General features: G+C 45.6%; 1 protein-coding gene across 32 annotated transcripts in view; it reads right to left on the bottom strand.

The window, feature by feature from the left end:
• Positions 1-3,540: 3,540 nt before the first annotated feature.
• The window catches only part of R3HDM2 (R3H domain containing 2), a 190,697-nt gene continuing 174,272 nt past the window's right edge, over positions 3,541-19,965 (bottom strand). For all 32 annotated transcript variants that reach the window (XM_039472480.2, XM_074402771.1, XM_074402777.1 and 29 more), the window contains 6 exons: positions 18,944-19,044; positions 9,745-9,914; positions 8,881-9,028; positions 6,623-6,720; positions 6,201-6,285; positions 3,541-4,997 (listed from right to left, as the gene is read on the bottom strand). In XM_039472480.2, the coding sequence (XP_039328414.2) occupies positions 4,657-4,997; positions 6,201-6,285; positions 6,623-6,720; positions 8,881-9,028; positions 9,745-9,914; positions 18,944-19,044 (943 nt within the window). In that variant the 3' untranslated portion in view covers positions 3,541-4,656. The remainder of the gene's footprint in view (positions 4,998-6,200; positions 6,286-6,622; positions 6,721-8,880; positions 9,029-9,744; positions 9,915-18,943; positions 19,045-19,965) is intronic.

The raw sequence follows: 19,965 nt of genomic DNA on the forward strand, positions 1-19,965 counted from the left end.
GAGAATGATGGTTTCCAGGTTCATCCATGTCCCTATAAAGGACACAAACTCATCATTTATGGCTGCATAGTATTCCGTGGTGTATATGTGCCACACTTTCCCTGTCCAGTCTATCATTGATGGGCATTTGGGTTGGTTCCAAGTCTTTGCTATTGTAAACAGTGCTGCAATGAACATTCGTGTGCATGTGTCCTTACAATAGAATGCTTTATAATCCTTTGGATATATTCCCAGTAATGGGATTGCTGGGTCAAATGGAATTTCTATTTCTAGGTCCTTGAGAAATTGCCACAATGTCTTCCACAATGGTTGAACTAATTTACACTCCCACCAACAGTGTAAAAGTGTTCCTATTTCTCCACATCCTCTCCAGCATCTGTTGTCTCCAGATTTTTTAATGATCGCTATTCTAACTGGCGTGAGATGGTATCTCAATGTAGTTTTGATTTGCATTTCTCTAACGATCAGTGATGAGCATTTTTTCATATGTTTGTTGGCCTCATGTATGTCTTCATTTGTAAAGTGTCTGTTCATATGCCCACTTTTGAATGGGCTTGTTTTTCTCTTGTAAATCTGTTTTAATTCTTTGTAGATTCTGGATATTAGCCCTTTGTTAGATGGGTAGATTGCAAAAATTTTTTCCCATTCTGTTGATTGCTGGTTCACTCTAATGATTGTTTCTTTTGCTGTGCAGAAGCTCTGAGTTTAATTAGATCCCGTTTGTCTATTTTGACTTTTGTTGCCAATGCTTTTGGTGTTTTAGTCATGAAGTCCTTGCCTTTGCCTATGTCCTGAATGGTTTTGCCTAGGGTTTTTATGGTGTTAGGTCTTATGTTTAAGTCTTTAATCCATCTGGAATTAATTTCAGTGTAATGGTTTTCTTCTAGGGTTTTTATGGTGTTAGGTCTTATGTTTAAGTCTTTAATCCATCTGGAATTAATTTCAGTGTAAGGTATCAGGAAGGGGTCCAGTTTCTGCATTCTGAACACTACTTGCCAGTTTTCCCAACAGCATTTATTAAACAGGGAATCCTTTCCCCATTGCTTTTATCAGGTTTGTCAAAAATCAGATGGTTGTAGGTGTGTGGTGTTACCTCCGAGGCCTCTTTTCTGTTCCATTGATCTATATATCTGTTTTGTTACCAGTACCATGCTGTTTTGATTACTGTGGCCTTGTAGTATAGTTTGAAGTCAGGTAGTGTCATGCCTCCAGCTTTGTTCTTTTTGCTTAGAATTGACTTGGCTATGCTAGGTTGCTTTTTATCTGTCTGGGATTGGAGGAGTACTTTGCTATCTTGTAAGCAAGTGAAGAATATGGTTGGGCGTGGTGGCTCATGCCTGTAATCCCAGCACTTTGGGAGGCTGAGGCGGGCAGATCACGAGATCAGGAGTTCAGCCTGACCAACATGGTGAAACCCCATCTCTACTAAAAGTATAAAAATTAGCTTGGCATGCTGGTGGGCACCTGTAATCCCAGGTACTTGGGAGGCTGAGGCAGGAGAATCGCTTCAACCCAGGAGGCAAAGTTTGCAGTGAGCTGAGATCTCGCCACTGCACTCTAGCCTGGGTGACAGAGCAAGACTTGGTCTCAAAGAAAGAAAAAGAAAATGAAGAATATGTAGTATTGCTTTATTACCTCCAGTAGCCCCCAGAGACATCTCCCCACCTCCTTCCTCTAAAATTTTGTCCTCAGGGTGAAGGGAATTACGAGGGCTATTAAGAAGGGACAGTTTACATTGGACGGAAGGCTATAGCTGCCACGTAAGGAATTTTTAACACTTATAAGTAATTTCCCCTTCCTCATGAGACCTGCAAACTCTTAAAGGTAGGATGTCCAAGCCTCACACTTCCTAAACTCTTTTGATTCCCTGATTCCGTCTCCCACCTTTGATGCCTCAGTATATAACTGATGGATCAAAGAGACAGATGCCATTTTGATCTCACAGGGGTGCATCCTTCTCCTACTCTTTGGGCTGCGACATGGATGAAAGAGGAGATACTCCCATCTCAGGGGAGAGCAATTTACAGGTGACAACACAGTGCTTTCTATCTGTAAGAAATAAAGAACTATGTTGGAGACTGGATCAGACAAGCTCCTGTACGACCATGTTAGGGATACAGCTACTTGGACCCAAGGAATTTCCAGGGCAACGTGCTTTGTCATTTTCACCCACTACTTTTTTTTTCTTTAAGGGGTGAGTTTGAAAAGGGGGTGCAGGATGGTTCTGACTCTGCAGGTTCTTTAATGGCCTTGCTCTGACAGGCTGCAGAACAACAGGGCTTGCTTTTAGATGCTGTAGATAGGGGAAAAGCTCCATCTTGCAGGCAGGATGACTTCTGCTCTTCACGTTTCTTCAGCCACATAGGACAAGGTCTGCTGAGCATGTTCGGATAATATAGCATCTTGGCACTGTGAGTTCAGTTGCTTTAGCTTTTATTTTAAGAAACATTGCCGGGCGCGGTGGCTCAAGCCTGTAATCCCAGCACTTTGGGAGGCTGAGGCGGGTGGATCACGAGGTCGAGGGATCGAGACCATCCTGGTCAACCTGGTGAAACCCCGTCACTACTAAAAATACAAAAAATTAGCTGGGCATGGTGGCATGTGCCTGTAATCCCAGCTACTCAGGAGGCTGAGACAGGAGAATTGCCTGAACCCAGGAGGCGGAGGTTGCGGTGAGCCGAGATCGTGCCATTGCACTCCAGCCTGGGTAACAAGAGCGAAACTCCGTCTCAAAAAAAAAAAAAGAAAAAAAAAAAGAAACATCTGCTTTTGTCTCTGACAGGTAAAACCCAATCCTGCAGCTTTAGGATTAAAGAAAGGCTTATGTTCTCCATCCCTGAAGGGTTTTCAGAAGATGAGCTGGGCCGGGAGTGGTGGCTCATGCCTGTAATCCCAGCACTTTGGGAAGCCGAGGCAGGTGAATCACGAGGTCAGGAGTTCAAGACCAACCCGGGCAACATAGTGAAACCCTGTCTCTACCAAAAATACAAACCAAACAAATAAATAATAAAAAAAAAATAAATAGCCAGGCATGGTGGCTTGTGCCTGTAATCCCCGCTACTCAGGAGGTTGAGGCACAAGAATGGCTTAAGCATGGGAGGTGGTAGCAGTGAGCTGGGATCTACCACTGCACTCCAGTCTGGGTGACAGAGAGAGACACCGTCTCAACAACAAAAAAGAATGGGCAGGTATGAGGTCAGCATCTCAACCCAGTTCTGGATCTCACTCACCCCTCCCTCCCCAGCTCAGCTACAAGGGCCCTAAATGAGTACCACAGAATTAATAGTCCGGAAGGAAACTTAGAGGTCACCTAGTCAGTCCAAGTCTCTTATTTTACTGATAGGACACAAATCCAGCATTGAGAAGTGATATGCTCGAGGAACCATAGTGGCAGAAATGGCAGAGCCTAAAACCATGGTCCCATTAGTGATCTAGCCATCTATCAGAACCGTGTACAAGGAGGAGGAGGAGACAGAGGGAATGGTGTTAAAAATAGTGTGCATATGCTAGGGAAAGCCATCTCAACCCACAACAAACACCTCCAACAGCTGTAGGGCTACACCTACCCAGGGCCTCCAAGCCTTTATCCATACCAGGGCGGCAACAGAAAACAGTGACTGAGGTCCAGTGACAGATTTTTTTTTTTTTTTTTTTTTTATATTTAAAAACAAAACCAACCTCCCTCCAAATAATCCCCAAACAAACAAAAACCAGATTAAATAAAATTTACAGTGAATATACCCAGCAAACATCTGTATGTGCAATTAAATACTGTGTCAGTTACTGCGGCACGAACCTCAAACAAACAATATACAAGTGTTTGGGGTGAGGGGGTCGGGGGAATCCCAAGTTTTAACTCTGTGGGGTCTGAGAAGACAAGATGGGGAAGTGAGAGAATGGGGAAATCAATTTTGTTTATCTTAATTCTGTCCATATAAATATATTCATAAAGACCAAAAAAAGGAAAGGAAGCTTGGGATGTTAAGGTAATAGGAGAACAGCAGAGTGTGGGACTTTCCCATTTCTACCTGACCAAAAAAAAATAGAAAAGAAATTAATTTTATGGTGGGAGAAGACATTTAAAAAATGATAGAAGATGATGGGGGCCCAGCACAGTGGCTAACACCTGTAATCCCAGCACTTTGGGAGGCCAAGGTGGGTGGATCACCTGAGGTCAGGAGTTTGAGACCAGCCTGGCCAACATGGTGAAACCCCGTCTCTACTAAAAATACAAAAATTAGCTGGGCATACTGCCGTGTGCCTGTAGTGCCAGCTACTTGGGAGGTTGAGGCAGGAGAATCACTTGAACCCAGGAGGCAGAGTTTGCAGTGAACCAAGAATGTGCACTGTACTCCAGCTTGGGCAACAAAAGTGAAATTCTTGTCACAAAAAAAAAAAAAAAAAAAAGAGAGAGGATGGGAATAAGAGGATTGCAAGGGAGGTCAACCAGGGAAAAAGAGGGGACCCACGGCAGGGGAACAAGAAGGAGTCAAATGCCACTGTGGGCATCTGTCTGTTTCCATCTTCATCACTGTCTTAGGCTCCAGTTTAGCATCAGTCTCCTTACTTCCTGCCTCTGTCCATGGTCTGTCAGGATCCTTCAACCCCTCCACCCTGCCCCTGTTCCTTCTGTGTCGGTCCCTTCCCCTCCTTCATTTATTGGGAGCTGGCTCGCTCCAGGATCCTCAGGTCATAGTTCTTTTTGGCCATTCGAAGTTTGAAGCGACTCACGGAGTTGTTGAGACGAAGGGAGGCATTTTGGGCAGCCAGGGGGCTGGGGAACACAGCCACAATGGTGTACAAGGCAGCGAGGTCCGAGTGGCGGCCATTCTCAGCAGTCCCACTGTTGTCCCCCCCACCCCCTCCAGGTAGCCCCTGAGCATCCTTGAGCCACTGGATCTTGGCACCGGACATGGCGAGCTGTGTGAAGAGTTTGTCCGCCTCGGTACGGGTGATGCCCTCAGGGAGATCTGTCACCTCCAGCACCCGACCCAGGACTGGAAGGGGAGGAGAGAGGACATAATTGTGAGAGGTATAGGACAGGAAGGACTGGACAGCTGCCTGGCAGAGAAGTGTCCAGTTGACCAAGTCTGTACACAATGTCTCCAAAAGCCTGGCCTTTCTCTCTTAGCCCTTTTTTTCCCCTCCCCACCATCCCAGCTCTGATAAGGGCAACTAGGAGACAAATCAAAGGAAGATTTCTCTTCTCCTAGCCCAGAGATGTAGGCAAGAAGGGACTGGGAATCAAAACCCTGGGTTTCTGAGCTGAGAACCTATACCTCAGTTCTCTAACAGGGTGCTACTGCTATGAAGAAAATGTGGCTTTTGCTGATGTTCTGGGTTTTTTTGTTTTTGTTTTGTTTTGTTTTGAGAAGGAGTTATGCTCTTGTTGCCCAGGCTGGAGTACAAAGGCATGATCTCAGCTCACAGCAACCTCCGCCTCCCAGGTTCAAGCGATTCTCCTGCCTCAGCCTCCTGAGTAGCTGGGATTACAGGCACGTGCCACCACACCCTGCTAATTTTTAAAAATTTTTAGTAGAGACAGGGTTTCTCCACATTGGTCAGGCTGGTCTTTGAACTCTCAACCTCAGATGATCTGCCCTCCTCAGCCTCCCAATGTGCTGGGATTACAAGCGTGAGCTCCTAAGCCTGGCCACTGATGTTCTTTAACAATAATTTATCAATCTGAAATACGTTCCATAGTTCCCTTTCCACTCAGAGGCTACCTCAAATAGATTCTTCCTTCTTTTCATCTCAGGAAGTCAGTTTCCCTTCCTTTCCTTGTTTAGGAAACTGCTCCAAATCCCAAGACAGATCTTGTTCACCCAGTGGGAGGCCAGCAGGAGGAGAGTTCCTCCCCCATATTCTCTACCAATCTTCTCCTAAACTGGGTCTAGGACTACCAAAGGTAGATGTCCTAGATGAGGGACAGGACGCTAACTAGAAAACTCTATTAATAAGCAGCAACTCCCATAATTGTGTTATTCCCAGTTTTTACCATGATCTTCCTCAGAATCTGAGATGGCTTGGTAAGGAGGACTGAGACACTTCACTTCTCCAGTTCCTGCTTGCTTTTGAGCACAAAGGGTTCCATTTCCACTCCCCATCCTAAGCTGGCTTTTCCCACCCGTCCTTGACTGGTAATGAAGGACTGGAAAGGTGGGCACTTTCTCTTGGGGATTCAGCATCCTGTGACTCACCAACATCTGCTGTACCCAGGTCAGTGGAGGCAGATTTGAGTGCTTGTCTCTTGCCCCGGTTTCCATGCTTCAATCCACTCTGTCCCTTCAAAATTTGAAAGATGACTCTCATCCCGTGTAAACAGCATTGATTACCTTACATCACAATGTCTGCCTGAGAGATGGTGGAGTAGCACCCAACCCAGAGGACCCCACCCCACCAGGCAGGCAGGTTGGCCACGGAGCAGTGACTGAGAAACAAAGAGCCCCTCCCTTTGGCACGGGGGTCAGGTGGGAGACATGAGTACAGGCGGCAGGGCAAGACTCCTGCTTTGTTCATTCTGTTATTTCCCTTGTACACCAAGCTGGCTGAGGCTTAGAGATAGGGACCTAAATAAGAAGAGGGGTCTGACAGCTCTGTGGTTGCTTGTGGACACCCTTACCTGGTGCACCGTGTAAGTTGACTGGCCATGGAGCAAGGGAGGGCAGATGGACAGATTGTACTGTAATGGCTGGCCCAAAAGGGAATAGCGCCCATCACCTAGGGAGTAAGAGCAATTGGTTTTCTGGGAGCTTAAGCTTCATGGTATGATTTTTATGAGACTTCAAGGGGCTTTGGAAATAGCAACAATGCATACTATTCCTAATTTTCTATGATGGGAATGTCCATGTGACTGATGTAAGAGTTGTTTCTCTTCCTAATTTGGCTCTCAATTGTATCTCACAGACAAATGGGATTACAAGGTCCCATCATCCTTGAAGAAAGGCTCTATCCACTGTAGACAATAGTATTATGAAAATGATCAGGGAAGAAACTTACAGACCCTTATTAATGTCTTTTATATCTTTTCTTTTTTGAGACAGAGTTTCACTCTTGTCACCCAGGCTGGAGTGCAATGGCACGATCTTGGCTCCCTGCAACCTCTGCCTCCCAGGAAGTGATTCTCCTGCCTCAACTTCCTGAGTAGCTGGGAGCACAAGCATGTGCCATCATGCCTGGCTATTTTTTTTTTTTTTTTGTATTTTTAGTAGAGATGGGCTTTCACCACATTGGCCACACTGGTCTTGAACTCCTGACCTCAGGTGATCTGCCTGCCTCGGCTTCCCAAAGTGTTTGAATTATAGGCATGAGCCGCTGTGCCCGGATGTCTTTTATCTCTTACATAGATTCTCCCAAACCCTAAACCCAGAGTTCAAGTTTCTTGCTCATGTGAGGCAAAATGAGCACAGTAGACAAGAGCACAGACTTGAGCCAGACTGCCTAAGTTAAAATAGTGGCTCTGTTACTGAAAATATGATGTTGTATATGTTTTTTCCCTCGTTAATGTTGTTGGAAAGGTTAAACAAATATAAGGCACACGTAAAGCATTTATACCAATGCCTGGTACATATTAAGTACCATTAAGTATTACTTATTATTGATAAATATTACATTTCAGAGCACTTTAAAGTTTTTAAACTATGCTCTCATTTTTTTTTTTTTTTTTTTGAGACGGAGTTTCGCTCCTGTTACCCAGGCTGGAGTGCAATGGCGCGATCTCGGCTCACCGCAACCTCCACCTCCTGGGCTCAGGCAATTCTCCTGCCTCAGCCTCCTGAGTAGCTGGGATTACAGGCACGCACCACCATGCCCAGCTAACTTTTTGTATTTTTAGTAGAGACGGGGTTTCACCTTGTTGACCAGGATGGTCTCGATCTCTCGACCTCATGATCCACCCGCCTCGGCCTCCCAAAGTGCTGGGATTACAGGCTTGAGCCACCGCGCCCGGCTATGCTCTCATTTTTATACTGCTTATGACAGCTAGGGAAGAAGGCAGATAAAATTCCCATCTTATTTGTGATTAACCCCATTTTACTTTTATTTTTTTGTAATTGATTCAGTTCCAATGCAGTTTAACCCCATTTTATAGACTAGGAACTGTGGTCTAGTTTTGAGTTTAAGTAACTTGCTGAACACTGCAAAGCTACAGTGGTGACAGGAACTTTTTTTTTTTTTTTTTTTTTTTTTTTTTTTTTTTTTTTTTTTTTTTTTTTTGAGACAGAGTTTCGCTCTTGTTACCCAGGCTGGAGTGCAATGGCGTGGTCTCGGCTCACCGCAACCTCCGCCTCCTGGGTTCAGGCAATTCTCCTGCCTCAGCCTCCTGAGTAGCTGGGATTACAGGCACGTGCCACCATGCCCAGCTAATTTTTTTGTATTTTTAGTAGAGACGGGGTTTCACCATGTTGACCAGGATGGTCTTGATCTCTTGATCTCGTGATCCACCCGCCTCGGCCTCCCAAAGTGCTGGGATTACAGGCTTGAGCCACCGCGCCCGGCAACACGAACTTTTGAAACCAAATTTAGTGTCTCCTTTTCTGAGACCATACTGTTTCTTAAAAAGCCCCACATTCCCAGCCCTCAGACTCAGTACTAATGTTAGGTTAAACTCTTTGGTCATTAGAAAGTTCAGTGAACTCATTTTCCCCAGCTCTTTTCACCCTACTTGGTTGTTAGTACTAAGTATGTAAAGAAGGCTAAAGGAAGTTAAGCATGGGCAGCACTAGAGAGGGGCAAGTGTCTGAGGGATGTTAGAGGATTTAGTTCCCAGAATTGGATCATCCACATTGGTGTCCTGCCTGTTGTTACTCTTTCAATCTCTGCAATTGGGAATGGGATGTGAAGGGTGAATTCCACAGCACCAGCCCTAATCTAACCCCATACCCTGTGCTGGACCCCCAGGCCGGGGGAACTGTGTGAGGACAGGCAGGGGACTGAGTCCTGTGCAGACGCTGCTGAGGCTGGTGACAGGAGAGGGTGCTGGAGACTGGGTAGGAGATGTGACAGGGCTGCTGCTCATTTGTGTGTTGGCCTGTGGAAAAGAGGAGCACACATCACATAAACATCAAATGTTACCCTCTGAATATTCCTATGGCTTGGCTTAAAATTCACCTCTCTCTGGAAATAAGGTTCTCTTGCTGAATTCTGCCAAAGACAGACTCTTCCTTCAAACTGCTACCTCAGTCCTTAACTCATTTATGCTATTTTATTTTTTTTTTGAGACAGAGTCCCGCTCTATCACCCAGGTAGGCTGGAGTGCAGTGGCGCAATCTTGGCTCACTGCAACTTCTGCCTCCTGGGTTCAAGTGATTCTCCTGCGTCAGACTTCCAAGTAGCTGGGATTACAGGCACCCACCACCACGCCTGGCTAGTTTTAAAATTTTTAGTAGAGACAGGGTTTCACCATGTTGGCTGGACTGATCTCAAACTCCTGACCTCAAGTGATCCACCCGCCTCAGCCTCCCAAAGTACTGGGATTACAGGTGTAAGCCACGGTGCCTGGCTCATTTATGTTATTTTAATATCCACTTCTGGCACATTGATTTAAGTATTCTCTGGGCATTTTCAAGTGTGTATCCCATCTGCCACCTTAGATATTAGGTTCCTTAAAAGAGGATGCTCTCTATTTCTTGTGTTTCTTCCCAAAAAGCACCCAGGAAAAGAGGCTACTCAGTCAATAGCAAACATTGCTCCCTGGTAAGAACAGAGTCATCTCCTTGCCAAGACAAGGCTGAGTGCAGCACTCACCTGGGGGCTGCTGTCAGGACTGTACAGGTCTCCAGGCTTCTGTCCCCGCTGGTCCATGCTGTAGTATTTACAATGACTCCACTGGACCATGGATGGGTTCTGGGGTGGCTGGGGTCCATTAGGGACATTCAGCTGCATGACCACCACACCTGGTCCAGACGGTGACACTCCTGATGGGCAGGAAGAAAGCAGTTGGTTATAAATTCAAACTGTATTTTCACCTTCCAGCTAGCCCTGAGTGGGAAATCAGCAAACAAATCCACCTATTGCCTCAGGGTCACTCAAGCTACGTCCTACCAGGAACCTGAGATAGCTGCTGATGTGGCTTCTGACTCCATCTTCTCAAACCAGTAGAAGTTTGGGTGGAAAGGAGATGAGCCCCAGATGCCACTGCTCCCCTGGCCTTCACCTGAGGGGTACTTTGGTTTGCCTGGCAGAAAACTACTCCAATCTGTCAATGCTGGTTATAACCAAATGCCCAGGTGAGGGTGCTCAAATGCCTGAGCATGGTATGGGTCCTGGTCTGGGCCATGGGCAAGGGCTGCAGACCTGGCCCAGGTCTGCAGGCTTTTCTGGTAATGGTTATAGATAAGCCAGTGACCTCTGGTTGTTCTGGAGAAGATAAACGCACATATTTTCACTAAGCCAGACCCAGAAAGTACATCTTGGCCAAGAATGGGGTAAATTGGGAAACATTTCAAGCAGAGGGAATTGTATGGAGATGTATGTCATAGTCAGGAAATGAAAAATGATTCAAGGTGCTAAAACACAGGGGCCACATAGGGGAAGCAGAAAATGAGACACCTTTATTTAAACAAACATTTATTGAACATTTGCTATGTGCTAGTTCCTATGTTGGACACTGAGGGTATAAAAACCAAGGCTGCCCCTGCCCTGACAGAATGGACAGTCTATTAAGGAGTCATACATTAAACAAATGGTTGGTGTCAGAGTTTGAAGCACATTCTGGTAAGATGTTTGAACTTTATCCTGCAGCTGTTGGAAGACTTGTGCTTTGGAGAGCTAACTGAAATGGCCAATTGTAGGATCACTAGGGAGAGAGAGATTAGCAGCAAGGACTATTTAGAAGGCTACTGAAGGTCGGGCACAGTGGCTCATGCCTGTAATCTCAGCACTTCGGGAAGCTGAGGCAGGTGGACTGTTTGAGTCCAGGAGTTCAAGGCTATCCTGGGCAACATGGTGAAACACTGTCTCTACAGAAAATATAAAAATTAGCTGGGCATGGTGAAATGCACCTGTAGTCTCAGCAACTCAGGAGGCTCAGGTGAGAGGATCACTTGAGCCTGGTAGGTCGAGGCTGCAGTGAGCCATGATTACGCCATTGCACTCCAGCCAGGGTGACAGAATGAGACCCAGTTTCAAAAAAAAAAAGCCTGCTGAAACAGAATGAAGAGGTTTGAAATTAGGGCAATGCCAGCAGGAATGGGGTGAAAGTCAGACCCTGGTCAGAGTTCAGGTGAATGACTGGATGCGACCTTAAAATTTTGGCACTGACAACTATAGACAGACTCATCCTCTTACAGAGTGGGAGAAGGAAAGGCCTTAACAAGGAGGAACAGGCCGGGCGCAGTGGCTCATGCCTGTAATCTTAGCACTTTGGGAGGCCAACGCGGGTGGATCACAAGGTCAAGAGATGGAGACCATCCTGGCTAACATAGTGAAACCCAGTATCTACAGATAATACAAACATGAGCTGGGCGTGGTGGCATGCACCTGTAGTCCCAGCTACTTGGGAGGCTGAGACAGAATTGCTTGAACCTGGGAGGCAGAGATTGCAGTGAGCCAAGATCACGGCACTGCACTCTGGAGACAGAGCAAGACTGGTGACAGAGCGAAACTCCCTAAAAAAAAAAAATCTTCATGGTGAAAAGCAAGGTAAGAAATCAGGGTTGGGCAGTTTGATGAACAGTCTCTGCTGGGAATGATGGGCAAGAGCTCTGCTTCCCCAAAAGGGATTGTCCAGAGTGAAGGTCTGCTCTTGACCACCCAGGCTATATTCCTGTTGAGGCCGAGTTCACATGTGGGTGGTGGTGGAGAAATGGGAATTGGTTACTAGCTTGAAAAGCTGTTGCAATGCTGCTGTTTTCATGGCTTGATGCTCCAGGGCTGCCACTGCTGCTGTCATCAGATTGCTTCCTGTGATGGGAAATGTTGCAGCCTCTGCCCTGGGCACCAGTTATGCTGGGAAGTGAGTGTGATTGTTTTTCTCAGGTAGTATCAGTCAAAAGAAGGAAAAGAAATGGTGGGAGGTCTGAGAGAGGAGCTCAGGAGACAGCATCTGTCATATCATATTCCCCAGCCAATTTGTACTCCTGACCCTTTAGGATTCATCAAATGAGAGAGCACAAATACTCAGTGCAACAGGCTCAGTTATCCCCATCTCCTGCCAAGGTGGACAGAGTATTCGTGGGCATAGGTTGTAGTAGGGCCATAAGAAAATTGCACAGTTGTGCAGTGTCATGCATTTAACAAATCCCCCCTTACTGTAGTTTTTCTGGGCATTTTATTTCCCCATCCTAAGAATGGGGAATCACACCTTCAACATCCTCTACCAACAAAATTGCATTTGACCTTATTCAAATACCTCATTGCTGCCTGAGGGTCCAACATAAAAATATTTAAATTTATTGTTTTACTAGAAGTTAGCTCATAATCTGAGCCTAGTGCCCTGGGCCAGGAAAGGTGGAGATGGGGTGAGTATGTAGGAATAAGCATAAGCAAGGCAGTGGAAGCTCTAATACCAGCAGGTAGCCTGTTAGAGAGGTCACAGGGAGAGGGAAAGAGAACAAAGTCCTCAAATTATGATCTCTGATCCCAACAAAAACAAAGCCAGGGTTTTTAGTTGCAGCAGCCTCTGTCCTGAGCTCCTCCCCATACTGAGTTTTCCCCTGCTGGCCTAAAGCATTGTTCCTCCACTTAGCTGAGGACACAGAGCACTACTCCACTGATGAGCTGATTTTTATGTTTCTCTTCCTGGAGCCTAAAGCAGGTGGTATCTGTTAGCAGCTGAACCGTCGCTACTTCTTAATAGACGTGGCAATAAAAAAAAAAAAAATCCACTGCCCAGTGATCGCACTTCCATATAATCAGGTTGGGGGAAGGAACGTAGGTTGGCAGCGGGTGGGAAGGGGGAGAGGGAGGTTGAATAAGGAAATCAATTTCAGCTTGAAAGCTCTGAAAGGAGAGAGGACGTGTGAATGGCTTTTTAAGTGGCATCATTAAACCTGGGCAGAAAGGTCGATTGGGCAGAGCAAACCGCATAAATACAAACAGATGACATTTATGTCTGGCAGAGCTGTTTTTCATTTCTGTTTTTTGTTTTTTAAATCACTGAGGTAGAAGACTGATAAGGCTTCTTACCACTAGAAATCACATCTATGGAAAGGAATCTTTAGAGAAATAAAATCCACAGGCTTCTTTCCCAAATTAAAAGATAGAATCCAATAATATCTTGGTCTTTTTCCTTTATTTGGTGGGGGAGTGGGATATCTTCACTAAATGGAAAACGAAAGACTAGTCTCAGATTTGGAAACCCCTCAGCTAAACAGTAAGCCAGTAAATATGTGAGAGGCTATTTCTGGATTCATGTCACCCTGTTCATGCTGCTGTGTCACTGTGAGTTGGGAGTCTCTGTATAGGTATCGCTGCCATTTCACATCTGTATACATCTTCACCAGACAAGCATCCCTGTAGAAACCTCAAGGGACCTGCAACCCACCATTTTAATGGGAGAAGTTTTTCCTGGGGTTAGAGTTATGTCTCATGCTATAGTGAAGGAATTAAAGTTCAGGCCTGGGGGTAAAAAGGGCAACTACAAAAATGTATTAATAAACCAGAACACTTGTTCCAGGAACAGCCAATCCTAATGCCTGCCTTTATTTTTGGAAAAGTGACCATGTTAACTACATGAGAGGAGGGGGGGTAACTGTCCTCTGAAGGTGACAGAGGCGCCCTTGTGGGTTATGCCTGCTGTCTATCTTTCCAACATAGGGTAAACAAGGCAGAAGAAGCACTTGTTTCTCTTTTTCCACCTCCTCTTAAATTTCCACAAGCAGGTATTAAAGACCTATAAAATCGATGATACAGTGAATATGGTGTTTTAGATGATATGGGTGGAACACAAGGTCTCACTATCTAGGAAAAGTACAAGGTGTCAGTCGGAAGCCTAGGATCAACCAGGGTAGCTAGGAAGCCTACATTAATGATCTCTTTCTTCTAACCCTAGTCCAGATTTCTAGTGTTGCCAACTTCCAGAACTGTTGTTTTAGTTTACTTAAATTAACCTAGTATGAGGGTCAGAGTAGGTAATGAAAAATTCTTTTCACTTGATTTATGATTCGACGACCTTGTATTTAAAGATGAATAGATGTAACTGCAGAAACCCAATAGATATAAGGACATACCACAAAGGAGACACACAAAAATGCACATACAAGTATAGCTACATGTACATACAGGGAAAAATGCCCTGAGGTACCCAGCACCACCACAGGTCACAGCGCTTCCGAGAGCTGCTCTGCAATTTCCACACCCCACTGGAAATTTATTATTTTTTAGACAGATGGGGTATCACCATGTTGGCCAGGCTGGTCTTGAACTCCTGACCTCAGGTGATCCACCCATCTCGGCCTCCCAAAGTGCTGGGATTACAGGCGTGAGCCACCGTGCCCGGCCACCCCACTGGAAATTTTAACGCCAAGTGCCCCTGGTGGACACTAGGATAAATAGCCAGAGAGACCAATAACATAATAAAAGGTAAGGACTTTTGAATTAAAATCCTCAGCTTATATGAAGGCAGAAATCATTGCTCCTTTTTGTTGTTGTTGTTTTGAGACAGTATCCCTCTGTTGCCCAGGCTGGAGTGAAGTGGCACAATCTTGGCTCACTGTAACCTCTGCCTCCTGGGTTCAAGCAATTCTCCTGCCTCAGCCTTCCGAGTAGCTGGGATTACAGATGTGCACCCCCATGCCCCACTAATTTTTGTATTTTTAGTAGAGATGGGAGTTTTGCCATGTTGGCCAAGCTGGCTGGTCTTGAACTCCTGGCCTCAAGTGATCCACCCACCTTGGCCTCCCATGTGATTATAGGCATGAGTCTTTTTTTTTTTTTTTTTTTTGAGACGGAGTTTCGCCCTTGTTACCCAGGCTGGAGTGCAATGGCGCGATCTCGGCTCACCGCAACCTCCGCCTCCTGGGCTCAGGCAATTCTCCTGCCTCAGCCTCCTAAGTAGCTGGGATTACAGGCACGTGCCACCATGCCCAGCTAATTTTTTGCACTTTTTAGTAGAGACGGGGTTTCACCATGTTGACCAGGATGGTCTCGATCTCTCGACCTCGTGATCCACCCGCCTCGGCCTCCCAAAGTGCTGGGATTACAGGCTTGAGCCACCGCGCCCGGCTTTAGGCATGAGTCTTAAAGGTAAGAACTGATCATGTCTAATGAGTAAGATTAATTCTGGAATCTATTCCACAGCATCCAACATAGTGAGGGTGCAAAAAATCTTCAAATGGAAATACTCCATTTCTGTGTGTGTGTGTGTCTAGAAGCTCATTTTTATTCTATGATTTTAAAATGAAATAATCTTGGATAGTCACAACTCTTTCACCACCTGATGAAACCCACCAGCTTTCTGCAGCCTCAGGTCTCCATAAGGGTCTTTTTCTTTTTTTTCTTTAAAAAAAATTTGTTTTTTCTTTTTTTTTTTAGAATAAAGATGGAGTTTCACCATGTTGGTTAGGCTGGTCTTGAACTCCTGACCTCAGGTGATCTGCCCGCCTTGGCCTCCAAAGTGGATTACAGGCGTGAGCCTGTAATTTCCCCTGTAACTGGGAAATACTCCATTTCTAAATGGGAAAAACTGACAAAATATCTCCCTCTCACCAGAAGAGGGCACTCTGACATTCCCACGATAGAGTGGAAAGGGGATGGTTGGAGGCTAAATTAACACTTCCTGCTGAGGTTGGTGGATCAGGAGGTCAGGAGATCAAGACTATCCTGGCCAACATGGTGAAATCCCATCTCTACTAGAAAAAAAAAAAAAAAAAAAAAATTAGGCAGGCATGGCAGTGCATGCCTGTAGTCCTAGCTACTTGGGAGGCTGAGGTAGAAGAACTGCTTGAACCCGGGAGGCGGAGGCTGCAGTCAGCCGAGATCATGCCACTGCACTCCAGCCTGGGCAACAGAACAAGACTCCGTCTCAAAAATAAAAGGACTCCAACTCAAAAAAAAAAAAAAAGAAAGAAAAAGAAAAAGACTTCCTTTCCAGCCAGGCACAGTAGCTCACACCTAAAATCCTAGCACTTTGGAGGCTGAGGAGGGCAGATGACACTGGCCAACATGGTGAAACCCCACCTCTACAAAAAAAAAAAAAAAAAAAAAAAAAAAAAAAAAAAAAAATACAGAGGCCGAGGTAGAGGGAGAAAAACAAAACAGAAGTTAGCCAGGTGTGTAGTCCTAGTTACTTGGGAAGCTGAGGGAGGAAAGAGAACTGCTTGAATTCTGCAAGGTAGAGGTTGCACTCCAACCTGGGCAACAGAGCAAGACTCTGACTTTTTTTTTTTTTGAGAAGGCGTTTCGCTCTTGTTACCCAGGCTGGAGTGCAATGGCGCGATCTCGGCTCACCGCAACCTCCGCCTCCTGGGTTCAGGCAATTCTCCTGCCTCAGCCTCCTGAGTAGCTGGGATTACAGGCATGCGCCACCACGCCCAGCTAATTTTTAGTATTTTTAGTAGAGACGGGGTTTCACCATGTTGACCAGGATGGTCTCGATCTCTTGACCTGGTCTTCCACCCGCCTCGGACTCCCAAAGTGCTGGGATTACAGGCGTGAGCCACCGCGCCTGGCAAGACTCTGTCTTAAAAAAAGAAAAAAAAAAAAAGGACTTCCTTCCCTCTAGATTTTTTTTTTTTTTTTTTTTTTTTTTTGGTGAGACAGGGTCTTGCTCTCCCTGATTATTAGAGCATCATCACCATGTTGCAGTGGCACCATCATAGCTCACTGCAGCCTCAAACACCTGGAATCAAGCAAGCCACCTACCTCAGCCTCTTGAGTAGCGGGGACGAACTAAAAGTACATGCCATGGTGCCCAGCTAATTTTTAAATTTTTTGTAGAGACAGGGTCTTGCTTTGTTGCCCATGATTGCCTTGAACTCCTGGCTTCAAGAAATTCTCCTGCCTTGGCCTCCCAAAGTCCTGGGATTACAGGTGTGCGCCACTGCACACAGCCCCCTGAAGTTTCTTTAACTGCCGTATATGGCTATTTGAAGGTAGGGTAAAAGAAATATAAACAAGGGCGGCTGTACTTGTGTGTTAGGAGAATTCTTGGCAAAGGCAGTGAGAGGCTGCATGGCATAAACTTAGTGACTTGGAATGGCTGGCCCCTCCAAAGAGGGCCTTTAGCTGTTTAACATGATGTCCATTTATTTTCCACTGGAGAGAAAGAAATTGAGTAAAAAAAGACTGTTGAAAATGTGTTGAAGGCCGGGCGCGGTGGCTCAAGCCTGTAATCCCAGCACTTTGGGAGGCCGAGGCGGGCGGATCACGAGGTCGAGAGATCGAGACCATCCTGGTCAACATGGTGAAACCCCGTCTCTACTAAAAATACAAAAAATTAGCTGGGCATGGTGGCGCGTGCCTGTAATCCCAGCTACTCAGGAGGCTGAGGCAGGAGGATTGCCTGAACCCAGGAGGCGGAGGTTGCGGTGAGCCGAGATCGCGTCATTGCACTCCAGCCTGGGTGACAAGAGCGAAACTCCGTCTCAAAAAAAAAAAAAAAAAGAAAATGTGTTGAAGATTCAGTGTGGGACGTGGAAAGTCAAAAGACCCAAATTCAAGTTTGAGGATTGTGACTTTAGGCAAGTCATTTAATCTCTTTGAGTTTTAAATTTCTTCCTCACAAAGTTATGATGAGAATTAAAATGTTACAATGTATGTGAGCACACACTAAAAGCTGCTAAACAAATCTAAGCTATAAGTTAAAATGGATTTTATCAACTTCCCTGATACTCCCAAGAGAAAAGAAACGCTGTCTATATGAAGGATAAGTACAGAAGACACAGGCTGAAGCAACCAATGTCATTTTTTTCCCCCTAGAGACAGGGTCCCACTGCTTGTCTGAGTCCATCCAGGCTAGAATGCAATGGCACGACACGATCCCAGCTCCTTACAGCCTCAACCTCCCAGGTTCAAGCCATCATGCCCCTCAGACTCCTGCATAGCTGTGACTACACGGCGCATCACCACACTTGGCTTTTTTTTTTTTAAAGTAGAATCTTGCTGTGTTGTCCAGGCTGGAGTATAGTGGCATGATCTAGGCTCACAGCAATCTCTGCCTCTTGGATTCAAGCATTTCTCATGCCTCGGCTACTTGAGTAGCTGGGATTACAGGTGCACACCACCATGCCCAGCTAATTTTCGTATTTTCAGTAGGGGTGGAGTTTCACCATTTTGGCCAGGCTGGTCTCAAACTCCTGAACTCAGGTGATCCACCTGTCTCAGCCTCCCAAAATGTTGGGATTACAGGCATGAGCCACCGCGTCTGACTGTAATTTTCTTTTTTTGTTTTTGTTTTTGAGACAGAGTCTCACTCTGTTGCCCAGGCTAGAGTGCACTGGCATGAGCTGCAACCTCTACCTCCCAGGTTCAAGTTATTCTCGTGCCTCAGCCTCTCGAGTAACCATATGACAAGCATGCACCACCACACCTGCCTAATTTTTGTATTTTTAGTAGAGATGAGGTTTTGCCATGCTGGCTAGGCTGGTCTCAAACTCCTGGGCTCAAGTGATCCACCCTTGGCTTCCCAAAGTGCTGGGATTATAGGTGTGAGCCACTTAGCCTTTAAAAAATTTTTTTTTAGTAGAGTTGAGGTCTTGCTATGTTGCCCAGGCTGGTCTCGAACTCCTCAGCTCAAGGGATCTGCCTGCTTGGGCTTCCCAAAGTGTTGAGATTACAAGTGTGAGCCACCGTGCCTGGCCCCAACATCATTTCTTGAGAGGTCAGCTTCAGGAAAACACCAGCCTTGGAAACACCAGCCAAGACTGGTTTTTCTTTGTGATGGAGTCACAGTGGGGATAGACCTGATACCTGAACTCTTTTTGCCCTTCCCAGCTCTACAGCATAAGCCCTTCAGCAGTGTTTGTTCTTGCCAGTGCCCAAGACCCCTAATTCTTTATCCTCTTACCTGAGTACTGCTGTGGCATCTGTGGTGGACTACACGGAGAGGGAGACTGAGGCATCTGGTACTGCTCAGAGCCAGGAGGTTGCAGAAACCCTACGGAAGGGCTGGGAAGACAGAGAAGAGACAAGTGGTGAAGCAGTGAAGGGACGAACACAGCTCCTGGCAAACAGCTGCTGCTTCCTGGTCCTCCCCTATGGGAAGCAGAGGCAGCTTCAAGCCATTCCCAGACCAATTTGCCATGCAATTTCTAAAATCACTCATCAGTTCAAAGTTAATTATATATATTTGTACTTGATCATCTTTCAATTAGGAAGCTGCTAATCATTGCTACAGATGGAATGTTAGTGACACATGCTCTTCCCAATACTGTGGAAACACCAGACACACATACATGCACATATGCACACACACAGATTCCAAGAAAGACAACAGAAACACAGACAAAGGGATTGTCACAGACACAGAGTGCAAGAGAGAGATGGGTTAAAACACACACACACACAATTGCTAATTATTTTTGACCTTAAAAAAAAAAGTCGCTGGATGCTATGGCTCACGCCTGTAATTCCAGCTCTTAGGGAAGCAGAGGTGGGAAGATAGCTTGAGCCCAGGAGTTCAAGACCTGCCCGGGCAATATAGCGAGACCCTGTTCTCCACAAAAAGACCAAAAAAAAAGTCAAAAACAAATACAGTCACATAGTCACATAAAGACAAATAGAAAAAAAAAAAAAACCAAAAAACCCACAACATGGAGAAAAAAACTCAAAACAACATGAAGACATACATAGAAAAAGACAGGTAAATGCACATATACTAGGAGACAGGCACACAGAAATATACAGAGTTGCCCAGACTCCAGTTCTTGTTCCACCTCTGCCTCTAACTAGCTACGTGAATTTAGATAAATTTTTTAACAGTCCCAGCTGGAATTTCCTCATTTAAAAACGAGAAAAAAACAAAACAACGGGAGTGAACTAGATGATTTCTAAGGTGCCACCTACCACCAAAAATTCTATTTGCTATGA

The sequence above is a fragment of the Saimiri boliviensis genome, chromosome 7 (genome assembly GCF_048565385.1).
Source record: "Saimiri boliviensis isolate mSaiBol1 chromosome 7, mSaiBol1.pri, whole genome shotgun sequence".
In the NCBI taxonomy this organism is placed as follows: domain Eukaryota; kingdom Metazoa; phylum Chordata; class Mammalia; order Primates; family Cebidae; genus Saimiri; species Saimiri boliviensis.